Genomic DNA, 15,299 nt, shown 5'->3' with positions numbered 1-15,299 from the left:
AGATTGACTGAGGCTGAAAGAGGAATGTGAAAGCACTGCATAAACATACATCCACTGCATACTTATGCTACCTAGAAGTGGCAAAATGATGAAGAACGTGGAAAGAAGTAACAGTGAAGAGGCCCATGAGAGAAATAGTCCCTCTTAGAGACACAAAAAGTAGTCAGGCATAGGAAAACCCTGACAGGAAAGATCACAGGAGTAAAAGGGAAAACTTGGAAAATGCATAAGAGTATATGCTTAAATATCCCAAATATTTTTTATGAACTTGTCAGATGGCAGGCCGGTGTGTTACAGCCAAGCACTTGTCTGATTTTTCAGCCCGCACTGAATTCTTTGATGCTGAAAAGGCACTGCACCAGCACTCAAACCCAGGTACAGCAAACAAGGCACCTTTGAGATCTGAAACTGGAAGAAGCGATGTAGCATGTCCTTTGACTCGACACAGAAAGCAGCATCTCACTAGCCATTACATCGTAGCAAAACTAACAGAAACACAGTTGCATTTACATCCAGTACAACTAGACTTACTGGGAAGATTGTATGCCGGACAACTAAAACAGATTTCTCTTAACACAACATGGAAGAGGTGTTTACATTTCAACTGAAAACAGCATTAACCACCACAGGCTTGTAACAGCAAATCTCAGTTTGGTAATCTAGAGCATCAGCACTTAATGAATCACCACATCAAGCCCTATTATTACTGTTTAAGACTTTGAATAGACAAAGTTCCTCTGAGATGAAACCGCTTAAGGAGAAAGGACCAATGACTGACAGACAGGAGAAGGGGATGAGAAGCAAAACTACCTTTTTGGCCAGCAGGTAGATAAGGACAGCTGAAAACCCCTCAGTTCTCCTAAATGATGTTCCAACCCACCTCGCATACCAATATCTCACAGTGTTACTTAATTAGCAAGTTTCAGACATAATTAAAAATCCATATAAACCCCATTATTCCTGTGCCCAGTGAAGACCATTTGAATATATTAACAAACCAGCACAATTTATAAAAAGCAGAGAGGGCAAACCAGAGGGGCAACAGTACATCACAAGCTCATCGACCTTGCCCCAAGGCTGCACCCAGCAGCTCTGCACATCTGTGATCACTGAAAGCCTACAGCTGTATCCTAACTTTCACAGCTGAAGACATGCTGTCATCAGGAAGGATTTAAGAAAGCACCACCCTAAAAAACAACTTCTGCCCCACCTGCAAGTACGCACTCTCACTCATAAAAACTCCTATTAAACACTTCTCCAATTTATTAAGGTCCTCCAGCTGTAAGCAGTTTCCTTTGCAAGGGTTGTATGTAACATCAGCAGCACTGGACAGCAATTTCAATTTGAGGTTTTAAAATATAATTATTCTCCTCATGAAAGTTTCAAAAGTTTGCTTTCTCTCTTCAAAGTTTCATTTCTCTTTGTTTATAACATGGTGAGACCTCAGATGCACTCTGCAAATTAACCTGACCTACATAATCAGCTTTGTAACATTTTTAACTGAATAGTTAGCTTCCCAGGAAGAATGTCAAACTAATTAACGTACTCACAGGAAAATCTAGCAAAAATTAAAGCTCTATTCGTACGCAAGTCAAGATATGTACAAATACTAAACTAGGAAAATAACCCAATCTTGCTGAGCTTCAAGTAGAATTAGTTCACAGGGTGTGTTTTTAAAAGAAATTAATAGTAAACAGCATAATTTTAAAGGACAGAAGAGACATGAGTTCATGAATTCCAGTGGTTTTTTTTACTTGTGATCACATAGCTCCCCAGGGGATGTAGGGACTGAACAGCATGAGAAATAAGAGCTAACGCTAGCATGCCTATTGTCAAGTAGGTTTCAAGTTGCAAAGAGTGGCTTAAGTGGAAAAAAGATTCTAAAAGTCAGAAATCACTCATGCAGGTTAATCAGTGACCCAACACTGGTCAGTCTCACTCGGTTAGTATTATATCACATCCAATAACTTACCACTAACTCAAGCACGGTTAGAAGGAAGGTTCAAGATGAGGCTGCTGACTGTATCAATCTTCAGACAGTTCTACAATGTTTACTCTCATCATTGTGAAAGAGTTTTAGATACTACACCACTTACACTATTAAACGAACTTAAGACAAAAGCATCCCACACCATTTCATAACACAAACATGACACCACTAACAAAGCCTGCCAGTGAGCAAAACAGGAAAATTAGCAGCATTAACCACCACAGGCTTGTAACAGCAACAAATTAAAAACAACCTGTAATCAAGAAGCAGTTACCTCTTTGAGGAATGAGACTCAGGGTTCCAATCAGGGTATCTGTTAAATGTTAAAAAATAGAACATCAGTGAAAAAGCCACGTTTGCCATCTGAACGCAATTTTTGCTTACATGCAGTAGCTTTTACAGAGAAACGTTCCTGCTCCTTCAGAAGCACCCAGTGTTGGTTCATCCTTTACCCTGATGGTCTAAAGCCAATGTAGCATAGCACTCAGATACTCATTAAGGAAATGTGACAGTTTCACAGACCACGTGCATGCACAGACAACACTTTTTACACCAAGTGAACTTTTTAAACAGATTCCTTACTGTTGACGTAACTGGCGGCAGCTTTCAATGTGAGAAGGAGTGTTCTGATGCAGAATCCAGTCCTAATTGAAAAAAAGACATCCAGAGAAGTTTGATTAAAGTGTAAAATGTTAGCATTTGACCACAATTTCTACTGCTGTCATATTTTACCCTCCATAAAATTTAACCTAACAAATGATTTTAAGCCAAATTCCTCACTTAGGTTTTTACTCTTTACACAAAAGACTAAAATACTTACTGATTACAAAAGGCTTTTAAAGAACACAAAGGAATCTAAGTGGAAGATGAACAAAAGGCATTGTATTAAATGAATCTGTTACTTCCAGCAACACACAGGATTGTTGTCACTGCACTCTAATGCAAAAGCTCGATCCAATAGCCAGCTATATTAAAAGAAAGAAAACTATTAGCAGTCTTCACAGACTGTCAGGCTGATGAACACATACACAGCAAATTAAGCTGAACACATCAGAGAACTGACACAATGTGGCAACGGAACTCAAATACCATTTCTAGAGGGGCCTGACTTTGCATGCCTTAAGCTCAAAAGCATTCGCTCATAATAATGTTACAACTAAAGGTCAGCCAAAACGATGAAAATTTTCACACCCGCGCTGATTTTTTTTAAGATTATAATTACTTAAAAAAAGTTTTGCTTGCGAATAACTGATGGGTGAAGCATGAGACAAATCCAGAAGTATAATGCAAGCCCTCAATCCTGAAAAATACTTCAACATGGTTTTAACTGTAAACACAGAATCAGCCCCCAGCATGGGAAACCGAACCTACTGTGAAAGCAACTGCTGTAGTCAGTTTGCAGCGGAGAAGAGGTATTGCAGGGTGCTAAACTGTAAGGTATAGTATGTCATCAGTGATAATTACTAAGCATCCTTAAAAAAAACAACTTCTAGCTGCTTTAACAATTTAAAACAGGTAATAATGGCTGAATAACGCAACTGACAGGCAAGGCTTCATAAAAGAATTTGCAGTTGTGAAATGATGTATCGCTTTTTCTAAGTGCATGCTGGTTTATAACACAAAAGATTATAAAATGCGTAGTTGGCAGTATCAAACTCTCTTGTTCATTGACAAAAGTGCTGAACACACTGGTTAAAAGAAAAGCTCATGATGGTTTACTCAAAGCCTATGAGGTGGAAGAATTAATGTGACCAGGGCACAGTTTTGTGCATTTTGACAGCAGAGAATGTGGTGAAAACAGCCGTTCCTTGCACTTACATGATCCGATCAGCCTATCAACACTCAAATGGGCTACAAGACAACTACCCAAACTATTTATACTCCATGTACAAAAAAACATGGGGTTTAAAGAAATTAAAATACATTTTAAGCACCACACTTATTATAATTTCCTGAAGAAACAGATATACTAGTTAATGTCAGAAAGGCACTGAAAGATTTTACTAGCCATGTTCATAAAATTCTGTTCATTCTAGCTCTTCAAATAAAGTCAGAACAATATTACTTGGAAGACGCTTTCCACTAGTCTCACTAGTCAAACCAAAACACGTTAAGAGTTGAACAGACTGATAAAACAACTTGCAGCTGTAGATCTGCGCACACAGTGAATATACAGCATGCATACACGTCAAGAGCAAGCAGTTCATCGTTACGTGCTATTTTCCCTAATAACAAGCCATTATTAAGCAATCCTGTTCTTAAGAATGCTATTTTTCTGGAGTCTTGAAGTTTGACAGGAAAAAGAAAGACTATTACTCAAGGGCTAAAACAAATTAGCTTGTGGAAATGAAAGGAAATTGGGCTTCAAGCATCCCACTTCCGTGGTCCCAAACGAAGAAAGCGCACACAGTGCCTGCGAGGGCCGAGGTTTTTTTGCTTCCAAGTGTCTTTAGCTACCGGTCCAACGAGCATTAACAAGACTGGCAAGCCTACAAAGGGATATTCTCCTCCCTAACAAACCCAACATTCTTCTCTTCTTCAAGTCTTCATTATGCCAATGCCCTCTTGCATTTCATAGAATTACAGGGGTCTTGATTTATGCATATTCCTCCTCTTTGATTAATTCCTTGCCCTTCTCGGTCTGCAAAAATATTCCGCTCCCTCTGGCAAGTCTGTCCCCAAAGACAGATCCTTCCCTAAAAACAACTGCATCCCTTCCCAACACAAGCGCTCCAGAGAGGTCCTGAAGCAGAAGCCGACAAAGCACAGTGTCTCCAGCCTCCAACTTCGCCTCTTCTGACAATAACGCACAGGGATAGTACCTGCACTTGTGCTGCTTTCACAGCAAGGCATTGCATAGAAAACTAGGAGTAAAATGGACCAGACCCCATTTTGTGCCGTTACTTCAGCAAAGGAATCATAAGTGCAATTCTCTGTGGAAAACCTTGAGTCCCCATGACTTCAACAACGTAAAGACCATGAAGACATCACCCTCACTAGAAAAGAAAAATTGTAACATATGCAAATACGATCCCTCGTGCTTGCAATATTGCAAATCCGCTTTGCTCAAAAAGTGACCTATGTTTGAAGACTGAGAAATGACTTCATTATTCCAATATAACCACAATTTCAGGTTGAAAATGAAGCTGCTCTGTGAAGCATTCACAAAATGTTTCAATATATTGGGGGTTTTGTAAATATATTTGAAAGAAGACAACACCGAGGCGCGGTTTCACCTAACTATGGGCAGAACTGGGTACTCTCCCCTAAAACCTAAAAAAAAATTGCAGGACACAAATGCATAAATTTTTGAGAATACCTTCTGCATCAACAAGCCAGCTCAGCATCAATTAATTTTTCAAATTAAATTTTTAATGCTCAAAAAGCCCACCTTTCTGGAGTATACCTTTTCTTATAACGCAGTATTGTGTGCAGCCATCTCTGACAAAACTACAGAAACCTTCCTAACACAAGATAAAAATAAGGACAAAACTTTCACATTTCTGATGCTGCTCCAACAACAACTAACTTTCAAGTCCACGACAATCATAGTTTACCACAAACCCACAATATTTCAGAGAACTAAGTAGTCTGCTAGAGAGCTGATACCTGTCTGAAGGACCATGGATAGCCAAGTCCAAAGTTGCACTGTTGATTCAAAAAAAAGGACTTCGCCCAGTTCAAACCGAACACACACCTCAGCACAACACAAGGCTCAACCGAGGTGGCTGAAGGCATCGTCAAATAACTGAGGCCCCTGCCACTTATTGCTAAGGATCCAGCAGGCCATTTTTAGAGGAAAAGAAATGCTAAACAAGAGTTATATCCAAAATCCATTGCATGCAACAGCTGGAGTATTCTTCACATCCAACCCCAGCTGCAAGAAGCGTATTACACAGCCACTGACCTGCCATGTATCACTACACATGAGGATTATCCATATGCCTTACAAAAAAGTTTCAAAGCTTAAGGAGAAATATATTTTTCATGGACAGATCTACAATAGCTATGCCATGGAGGTGGAAGATAACTTTTGACTTTTGAATAGTATAAGCAAAAAAACCCAACACCTTCAAATACATGTAAGTAGTTCTGTAGAAGAGATGCTCAGGATTCTTTTCAGATTACAAAAGAGCTAGAAAATACATTTACTTACTTAGCTGTATGACACTCAAAACTCAAAGCACAGAACTCTATTTTGGTACTGTGCAGACATCTCAAGACCATTTTCAGCTTTGATTTCATCAGACCTCTTTAAATTAGATACTTAAAAAGAAAGACCTGCAGGGAGAACAGATCAGGTGCTTTGGACAACAGAAGCGTTTTTCACTCCAAGCCAGTGTTTCACCATGTTTCTGGGAAAGCCAAGCTGGAAGAACAAGGGGGATACAGTTCAGATGATGCAAACACAAAGTTTTAGCCACTAACAGTCACTGTAGCTTCAGCAGCAGACTGACCCTCAAAAGCAGGACTTGGGTCTCACACCCAGCTGCAATCCTGTCACTTGAACAAACCAACAGCAGCTAACACACTTAAATTCCCTTCCAAGAGGTAATGCAGCCTCTGCTTCAACCTTGGCAAGAAAATGAATCCCAGATGAGTCTGTACATCAGTACAAGACTGGATTAAAAGAACCTACAAAAAAAGAAAGCTCATCACCATGAATACTCTGAACTTTGAAACCATCATTTTAACATCATTGAAACTTTGTTTTTCAGATATCCAGTATCTTCAAGCATTGGAGAAAGAGGTTTTCCTCATTTGCTATCTTGCATCATCTTCACCCATTCCTGTTTCGTGTTACCCACTCCGCCTACTTTCCTTCCAATTCGCCACATTACAAAAACATGTTTATAACACAGCATTCTTAAAATGCTTGTTACAACTTCACAGAATCACAGTATGGCCTGGGTTAGAGGGGACTTTAAAGCCCACTCAGTTCCAGCCCCTGCCACAGGCAGGGACACCTTCCACCAACCCAAGTTGCTCCAAGCCCCATCCAGCCTGGCCTGGGACACTGCCAGGGATGAGGCATCCACAGCTGCTCTGGGCAGCCTGTGCCAGCACCTCGCCACACTCATGGTAAAGCATTGCCTCCTAATATCTAATCTAGTTCACTCTCTTTCAGCTTAAAGCCGTTCCCCCTTGTCCTAGTGCTCCAGGCTCATGTAAAAAGCCCCTCTCCAGCTTTCTTGTTGGCCTCTTCAGGTACTGGAAGGTCCTCTAAGGTCTCCCCGCAGCCTCTTCTTCTCCAGGCTGAACAACCCCAACTCTCCCAGCCCATCCCCACAGCAGAGCTGCTCCAGCCTCCGACCATCTTCACGGCCTCCTCTGGATGTACTCCAACAGGTCCTTGGCCTTCTTACACTGGGGGCCCCAGAGCTGGAGGCCCCAGAGCTGGAGGCAGCGCTGCAGGGGGGTCTCACAAGAGCAGAAGGCAGAGCCCTGTCCCTCACTCTGCTGGCCACGCTGCATGTGATGCAGCCGAGGATTCAGTTGGCTTTCTGGACTGGAAACACACATTGCCAGGTCATGTTGAGCTTCTCATCAACCAAAACCCCTAAGTCCTTCACCTTGGGGCTGCTCTCAGTCTGTTCTCTGTCCAGCCTGTATCCATGCTTGGGATTGCCCTGACCCAGGTGCAGGACCTTACACTCAGTCTTGCTGAACTTCATGAGGTTTGCATGGGCCCACTTCTCAAGCCAGTCAAGGTTCCTCTGGATGGCATCCCTTCCCTCCAGCGTGTCAACTGCACCAACAGCTTAGCACTGTTGGCAGACTTGCTGAGGATGCACTCAATCCCAGTGTCCATGTTGCCGACAAAGATGTTAAACCGTGGCAGTTCCATTACTGACCACTGAGGAACACCACTCGCCACTAGTCTGTGCTTGGACATCGAGCTTGACCACAACTCTTGAGTACAGCTGTCCAGCCAATTCCTCATCCACCCAGTGGTCCATCCATCAAATCCACATCTCTCCAGTTTGAAGACAATGGTGTCATGCGAAATGACATCAAATGCTTTGCACAAGTCTTTGGTACTATGCACCAGAAATCACATCTAATCACGATGACCTAAAACCAGCTCCAAAGTTCCAATTCACCTACAGGTGAGCTGCAGAGACCAAAGGTCCACCTAGCTTACCTAGCACCTCTACTCCCATGGCACGCAACAGGGGCTGGCTAGGGAAGTGTGTTAGGAAATTTCCCCAGCATACACCTCCAGCCATCCGCTCATCCAAGACTTCTTGTGCCATCAGAGGGTCTCTGCGTAACCTCAGAAGGCTTTTCTTCCCAGAACTTCTTATTTTTCAACTAAGTTTTCACAACATTGTGGCAAACAGTATCTATGCTCTGTGTGAAACAACCACTTCCTAGTACAAGTCATACCACACATGATTATCAATTTCCCCTATGCCAGTGCCCCATCACTTCTTGTTCAGTTTGAAGATGCTGTTTCATATGCTTCCTCCTCTGTAACACTCAGACAAAAAACTGAATGTCTAGGTAGTCTTTAACAATGCAACTGAGACAAAGACAACTTTTATTTGTAATGCCAAACCGTAAAGCTGGAAGTAAGGCGAATTCTTCAGAATTCACAAATACACAAGACTAATCATTTCTTGAACACACTTTTATTTTTTGCAGCAAGAAAAAAAACCACAACCCTAACTATTATGGTTATTTTGCAACGCTGTTGTCTAAACACAGCTTGCCGTGTGAGGTCTCAAAACAGTCTGAACTGCCTACGCAGCAGCAAATGTACATAAAGAAAAAAACCCATAAAGTTAATATGCCAAAGCTAGAAGCAGCCATGACAGACAGAAAAGGCTGCATAGCTGCAGGCAGATCAGGATGTCTAGAGAACACCTGCTATGCTGTAGTGCTATTAGGACAAGAAGTTACAACCCTTAATCTCCCCAGAAAACTTCATAGCTAATTTGTCAAGAAGTATTTTTAGTAATAACGTTTGCTTCATTTCAGAAAGCACCAGTAAGCAAGCTACTGAATAATTCACTGAATAATTCACATTTAAACAGATTACACTTTTCCAAAGTGCTTCATCCATTTATCAACACAAACCCAAATATGTTGCCCTGTTCCATTTTACATTTTAAATCAAACTTCCCTTTAAGTTTTCAAGCCTGCCCAAGCAGCTGCACTTCTCCCTGGCCTTCAGTGCTTCCAGTGTGTAAGTACTTGAAAATGTATTTTTACTCTGAAGCCCCTAATGCAGCTGTCACAGTCTTAACTATTAATTCAGCTTTTTTAATACATAGCACAAATAGGGCCTAGCAATCTTGCATGATTTTGCCAAATTGCAAAAGAGCACCTCCCCACAGGTGTTTCTTTTTCCATTTGTTGAAGACTATTTAAAATTTAAACACATGTAAATAATAACTAATTATACAATTTTCAAGATTTCGTTCTCCTGTATTTTTGATATATCAATCCTAGGTCTTGGCTTTCAGAATGTTTTTCTCTCTCCCAGTATCCACCAGATCCTTTTCTTCCTGCAAGAGCTGAAACTGTTACTTGCTTCATAGCTGAAAGCTCAGTCAGATGAATGAGAGCATTTTGTGTGTCCCTCAGAGCTAGTTTTCAGTCTCTGGAACAGTCAATGTCACATAGACCACACTTGGAAGATTAAATTTTTGCAGATAAATAGGCTGCTTTGTTTTAATGCAGACTTTGCAGGAGGGGGGCTGAATGCATGAACATCTCATCTACCACAATTTTTGCACACATTTTAGTCACCCAGATGATGTTAGTATTTTACTCCATTGATAAAGGGTTTGTTTTGTCATTTGAGACTCGCTGTAGAGGACATAAATAGTTTTTAATATTTTTAAAAATGGGAGGAAAAAAAAAAAAATCAATGTGTGTGGCAACTTTGAAATGCAACTTTGAAATGCAACTTAGAACAGAACACACTGTGCAGCAGTTGCAATAATTTACCAGCACCATTTCTAGCACTTTGAAATTTGCACGTAAGCACTCAAACTGATGAACAGCATCACAATTCATTTAATGCACAGTAAAAAATTAGTTCATAAAACAGTGCAGCAGGTAAGATGCCGAGTACAAGTTTATGCAATAATCTTTGAAAGACACTCACCTTCATATGAGTGCATTCAATGTTACACAGAGAACACATATGTGGAAATATTCTTGGAGATGTAGCATAGTAGTCATTCATCATTGACGGAGTGGGCAATCTTTTTATCTTCTGGGCATCAGACTGGGGAAACACTGGAAGCCACGATGCTTTCACAATACCAAAAGGAGATTTAATTGGGCCCTCAGCCTGTGTCTGGAAGGGCTTCTGTCCTGCTCCTGAGCTGCTCTGGGCATTAGACTGGCTTGTCCCAGATTCGTGCTGAATTCTTTCGTGCTGGCTCATAGCTGCAAGAATTTCAGCTGAAAAGGGTGGCTGGGTCATCGGTGGCATTACGTGCTGGGTCATAGACGGTTGGACAAGAGGCGGTATGACAGGTGGCATCATGGGCTGGGCCAAGGGTGGCATTATAGGTGGCATCATAGGTGGCATGACAGGCGGTATTGCAGGCTGGGATACGGGTTTCACCACGGGGAGTCCAGGGGGTGTTGCACACAATGCAGACACCTTTCCTGTAGTCTCAGCTGGAAAGAATGATCGAGTATTTGAGGAGTCATTCTGGAACCCCGTTGGTTTTATTAACTCTTCAACTGGAAACACCGGATTACACGTCACACTGGATGGTGGGACACCCATCGACATATTCTGTTCTCGTTGGAAGTCTTCTCTATTCTCTCCACTTGATGCTTCAGGATTATAGACGCGTGCTTCAAGAGGATCTTCAGTTAACACTTCAGGATTATAAGCATGCACTTCAAGGGGATCCTCAGTGTAACCGTATTTGCTCGCATGCCCATAATCAATCACTTTACTCTTGACTGCTGCGCCACCACTTGTACCACCAATCGTTTCTTCTCCTCGGCTCTGAGTATGCAAACCAGACAAAGAATGACCCATCTTACGCATCCGTATTTCTCTCAAGATTAGCGGCATGTTTTCAGGCGTTAACTGATCATCTGGATAGCGACTGAGTTCCTCCAAATCTTCATTAGACAGCCCAAAACTCGCTAAAATGCTGGAAGCACTTTCTGGCGTGTAGCGGTTCTGGGCATTTGAATTCTGCTCTGCGATCCGCGCTGAGGCAGGTGGCTTTTGCCCAGTTGTCCCAGCCGAGCACGGGCTATTATCCCAGCAACTTGTGCGAGGCTCTCCCTTCTGCTCCTGGTGTAGGTTCGTCTTCTCTTTTACCTTCCTCGGATCAGCCCTGTGCAGAGTTACCCGAACGTTTATCCTCTGTGAACCCGTCCACTGAAACGTTTCCTGGCCCGAAAATCTTTGTGATATCCCTTGAGGTGTTCCAGGAGCAGGCTTTCTCTGAAGACCTGCCGCACCTCCTCCCCTAAAGGAGCCTGGAGGCTTTGTGCCGGATGGATTAGGTCCTCTCGGCCTCTGAGGTAAAGTTCCTCTAGGACTAAACATTGCGCTTTTCAGAAATGCCTGATTTAACCAAGCATAAGGAGGTGCAGAACGGTTGGTAGCAACTGAGGTCAATTGCTGAAGAGCCAACTGTGTCTTAATTTGTGCAAGCTGTAAAGGAGGAGGGCCCAACAGAAGTGGGCTTGCAATGCCAAGGTTCAAGGAATTCACAAGTGGTGCGAAACTTTCCAAGAATAACACAAAGCTGAAAGTTAAAAGACAAGTATTAGATTATTTTATCTTTTCGCCTACTTTATGCAGTGGATTCTATAACCGGTGACAAAAACAACCGAAGTCACAAAACAGCATTTTAGTAACAGTTTAAATGGTACTTTTGCACTCAAAATTCTGTCAAACATTAACATTTTCTTTCACCGCATAAAATCTTAATATGCAGTGAAAAGACAACAGACAGTTACGTAAACAAGCTTTGCCCAACAAGTTCAGTGTCACAGATCACATACCTAGTGTTGACACTCTTTCAACAGCATTTGCTGAAACTTGGTGTTTCAGTTCTTGATGACAACATCGTTTGGATTTATTTACAATTACAGCTATTTTACGAGCAATAAGCCAAAGTATTAAAACCTTCTCCAACTGTTTATGAGGTATGAATTGTAAGTGAAACCATCATGTAGAGAATTCAAAACAGTTACAACTTGGATGTCAAGCCACTGTGGAATTGATCTGAAGACAGCAGAGGAGTTTTCAGGAGGGACACTCCCATGACCACTCTCATGGGTAAACTACTATAGCCTGAAAGTATTCAAAGGGTGTGACAACATTTGAATTCCATGGCTAGAAAATTTCCATTTCCCAGATGTTAAAGGCAAGATCTTATATTGAAACAACTAACAGAAAGGTATAAAATCATATAGAGACTGAAACCATCCACATACAAGCATAAAAAAAGCACAATGGCAATGGAAACCGCTCTTTTCTTTCAGATGAAACCACTGAGAAGTCAGACCTGGAAGGCAGTAAAAGAATGTACAAATACAGGCAGAATAAGACAAAGTGATGCTCACACTAACAAAAAAATGAAATACCACAGAGTTTTGGAAATGCGTTCTTGCAGCATACTCAGAGCAAGGTGCCTCATCTACCCATGCTCCAAACCTGTGGCATCGGCACAGTCAGAAGGATCCCAAGTCCTAATTCCACCCCTCATCACTCTGCTGTCTCCCAAACCCAGATAACCTGCTGTTTCCATGCTTCTTGCAGCAATACATTAGGTTTGAATGAGCTTTACTAGTAGGTTTTCACCAAGCCTAACTATAATAGGACTTGCAGACACCCCTAGTTTCTGAACTTGCATGCTATACTTCTGCAGTGTTGAGGTTCTTGTCTCACCAACACCAATTCCATCACAGGTTTTGTCTGCAAATCTCACTTGACTCCAAACAAAAGTTTTTCAAGTAAATGTAGGTGCCTCTCTCATGTCTGTAATCTATAAGGACTGAAGTTCTGAAGCTTGAGGACCACAAGTCAAAAAATAAAAATTACATGCAGCTACAACTTGAGAGAGGTGAGCCACATACAAGCTGCAGGAGACTCAGATTTTACAGCTGAACTCCTCTAACTTGTTACTATCTGCATGTTAACCATTCTGAGTTTTATTAGCAATTATTTAACTAAGTACAAACTGAAGGCAGGCCAAGCAGAAACAGTAGCTTCAGAAACATTAATCATATTCTCCTCTCCATTACAAAAACAGAGGAAGCTATAATAAAGAAAAGATTCCTACCAGACAACAATCCCAAAACTCTGGCCTCTTATCCAGGACTCCTTACCCAATACCCCTCCTCCCTCAACAAATTCAATCATATTTAAATGGTAACTGCATGATAGGCCAAGTTTGTTCAAGACAGTTTCAAAACAGACTATTAAGCAAACACGCACAAAGTAATCTCTTGCCTTTCAGTTGTGCGGTCCCCTGGAACTCGCATCACTGCAGGGCAAAAAAAACCCTGTCAGCCCACTAATTTGCAAAGCAGCTGGAGAGAGAACTATACCAAAGCCACCCATAACAAGCATGAATACATTAGTAAAGCACATTTTAAAAATAAACATGCTGGTTTTCATGGTTTAACCCTGGCCAGCAACCGAGCCCCACAGAGCTGCTCACTCACTCCCCCCCCCATGGGATGGGGAAGGGTGAAAATGAGCAAACTTGTGGAATTGAGATAAAGACAGTTTATTAGGGACAGAAAAGGAAGAAAATAGTAACAACATTGATAAAAGAATTAGAATATACAAAGCAAGTGATGCACAATGCAATCGCTCACCACCAACTGACCGATGCCCAGCCAGTCACCAAGCAGCAGCCCCTGGCCAGCTTTACCCCCAGTTTATATACTGGGCATGATGTTCTACAGCATGGAATACCCAGCTTTGGCCAGTTTGGGTCAGCTGTCCTGACCCAGCTTCTTGTGCCCCCAGCTCTCTTGCTGGCAGGTTTCCAGAAGCTGAAAAGCCCTTGACTTCATATAAACACTACTTAGCAACAACTAAAAACAGTAGTGTGTCATCAACATTATTCTCCTAAATCCAAAACACAGAATTGTACCAGCTACTAGGAAGAAAATTAACTCTATCCCAGCCAAAACCAGGACATTGGTTTGCAAACTGAACCTTAATTCAGTGGATGACGAATCTTCCAAGGGATCTGTTCAGAAGCAAACCACAACTTCACAAGGTAGAATTTTTACCTAGATTTCCAGGCAGCGGAGACCACTCAAGTCACCAGCGTGCTGTGATCAGGTACACTCCCACCCCAGGATCCTGAACCACTGCCACAAGTCATATGCCTCTACAAACCTCTTGTCAGAGTTTGCACACTGTCAGCCTAGTCAGGAGATGGTGATCTGGGAATCGGCAGACAGAAAAAGCCAGCCAAAACATTGCCTGGTCAGTTCAGTACCAGAATGCCACAATGAGATGTCTTCTGATTTATAATAATTTTTAAAGCTATCACTCCACCAAACTCCTAAGGTGCAGTCAGGATCAACAGGGGATATGGGTATATATATGCTCACTTCGCCTCAGAATGCGCTACTGGGATAATCTATTTAAAATCAAAACTGATCTCATTTCTTCTGCTTTTCGGTGAATATTCTCAACTGACATTGGAGATAACTTTTTCCCACTTTTGGGCTGGTTCTGGCTGGGCTAGAGTTAATTTTCTTCATCACAGCTAGTATGGGGCCGTTTTCTGGAATTGTGCTGCAAACAGCATTGGTAGCACAGGGCTGTTTTCGTTACTGCCCAGCAGCGCTTGCACAGAGCCAAGGGCTTTTCTGCCCCTCACCCCACCCCGCAGCAAACAGGCTGGGGGGCACAAGGAGCTGGGAGGGGACACAGCTGGGACAGCTGACCCGAGGGATATCCCATACCATATGGTGTCATGCTCAGCATATAAAGCTGGGGAAGAAGAAGGGAGGACACTCGGAGTGATGGCATTTGTCTTCCAAAGTCCCCGTTACGCATGATGGAGCCCTGCTGTCCTGGAGATGGCTGAGCACCTGCCTGCCCATGGGGAGCGGGGAATGGATTCCTTCTTTTCCTTTGCTCCTGCACAGATTTTGCTTTCCCTATTAAACTGTTTTTACTTCAGCCCAAGAGTTTTCTCACTTTTGCCCTTCCGATTCTCTTCCCCATCCCACCAGGGGGGGAGTGAGGAAGCAGCTGCATAGAGCCAAGTGACTGGCCAGGGTTAAACCACGACAGTTTTAGCAACAGCGCTCCAAAATGAGGAAAACACGTCGTTTTGGA

The 15,299-nt window shown here is 42.3% G+C and overlaps 1 protein-coding gene across 5 annotated transcripts in view; it reads right to left on the bottom strand.

Moving 5' to 3' along the window:
* Positions 1-15,299, bottom strand: part of ZNF638 (zinc finger protein 638) — a 66,377-nt gene that overhangs the window by 31,186 nt on the left and 19,892 nt on the right. For all 5 annotated transcript variants that reach the window (XM_055794203.1, XM_055794200.1, XM_055794201.1 and 2 more), the window contains exons 2-4: positions 10,110-11,730; positions 2,573-2,634; positions 2,265-2,303 (exon numbers count right to left, since the gene is read on the bottom strand). In XM_055794203.1, the coding sequence (XP_055650178.1) occupies positions 2,265-2,303; positions 2,573-2,634; positions 10,110-11,730 (1,722 nt within the window). The remainder of the gene's footprint in view (positions 1-2,264; positions 2,304-2,572; positions 2,635-10,109; positions 11,731-15,299) is intronic.

This window comes from Falco peregrinus, chromosome 2, assembly GCF_023634155.1.
Source record: "Falco peregrinus isolate bFalPer1 chromosome 2, bFalPer1.pri, whole genome shotgun sequence".
Lineage (NCBI taxonomy): Eukaryota > Metazoa > Chordata > Aves > Falconiformes > Falconidae > Falco > Falco peregrinus.
This window is presented reverse-complemented; position numbering and strand designations above follow the sequence as displayed.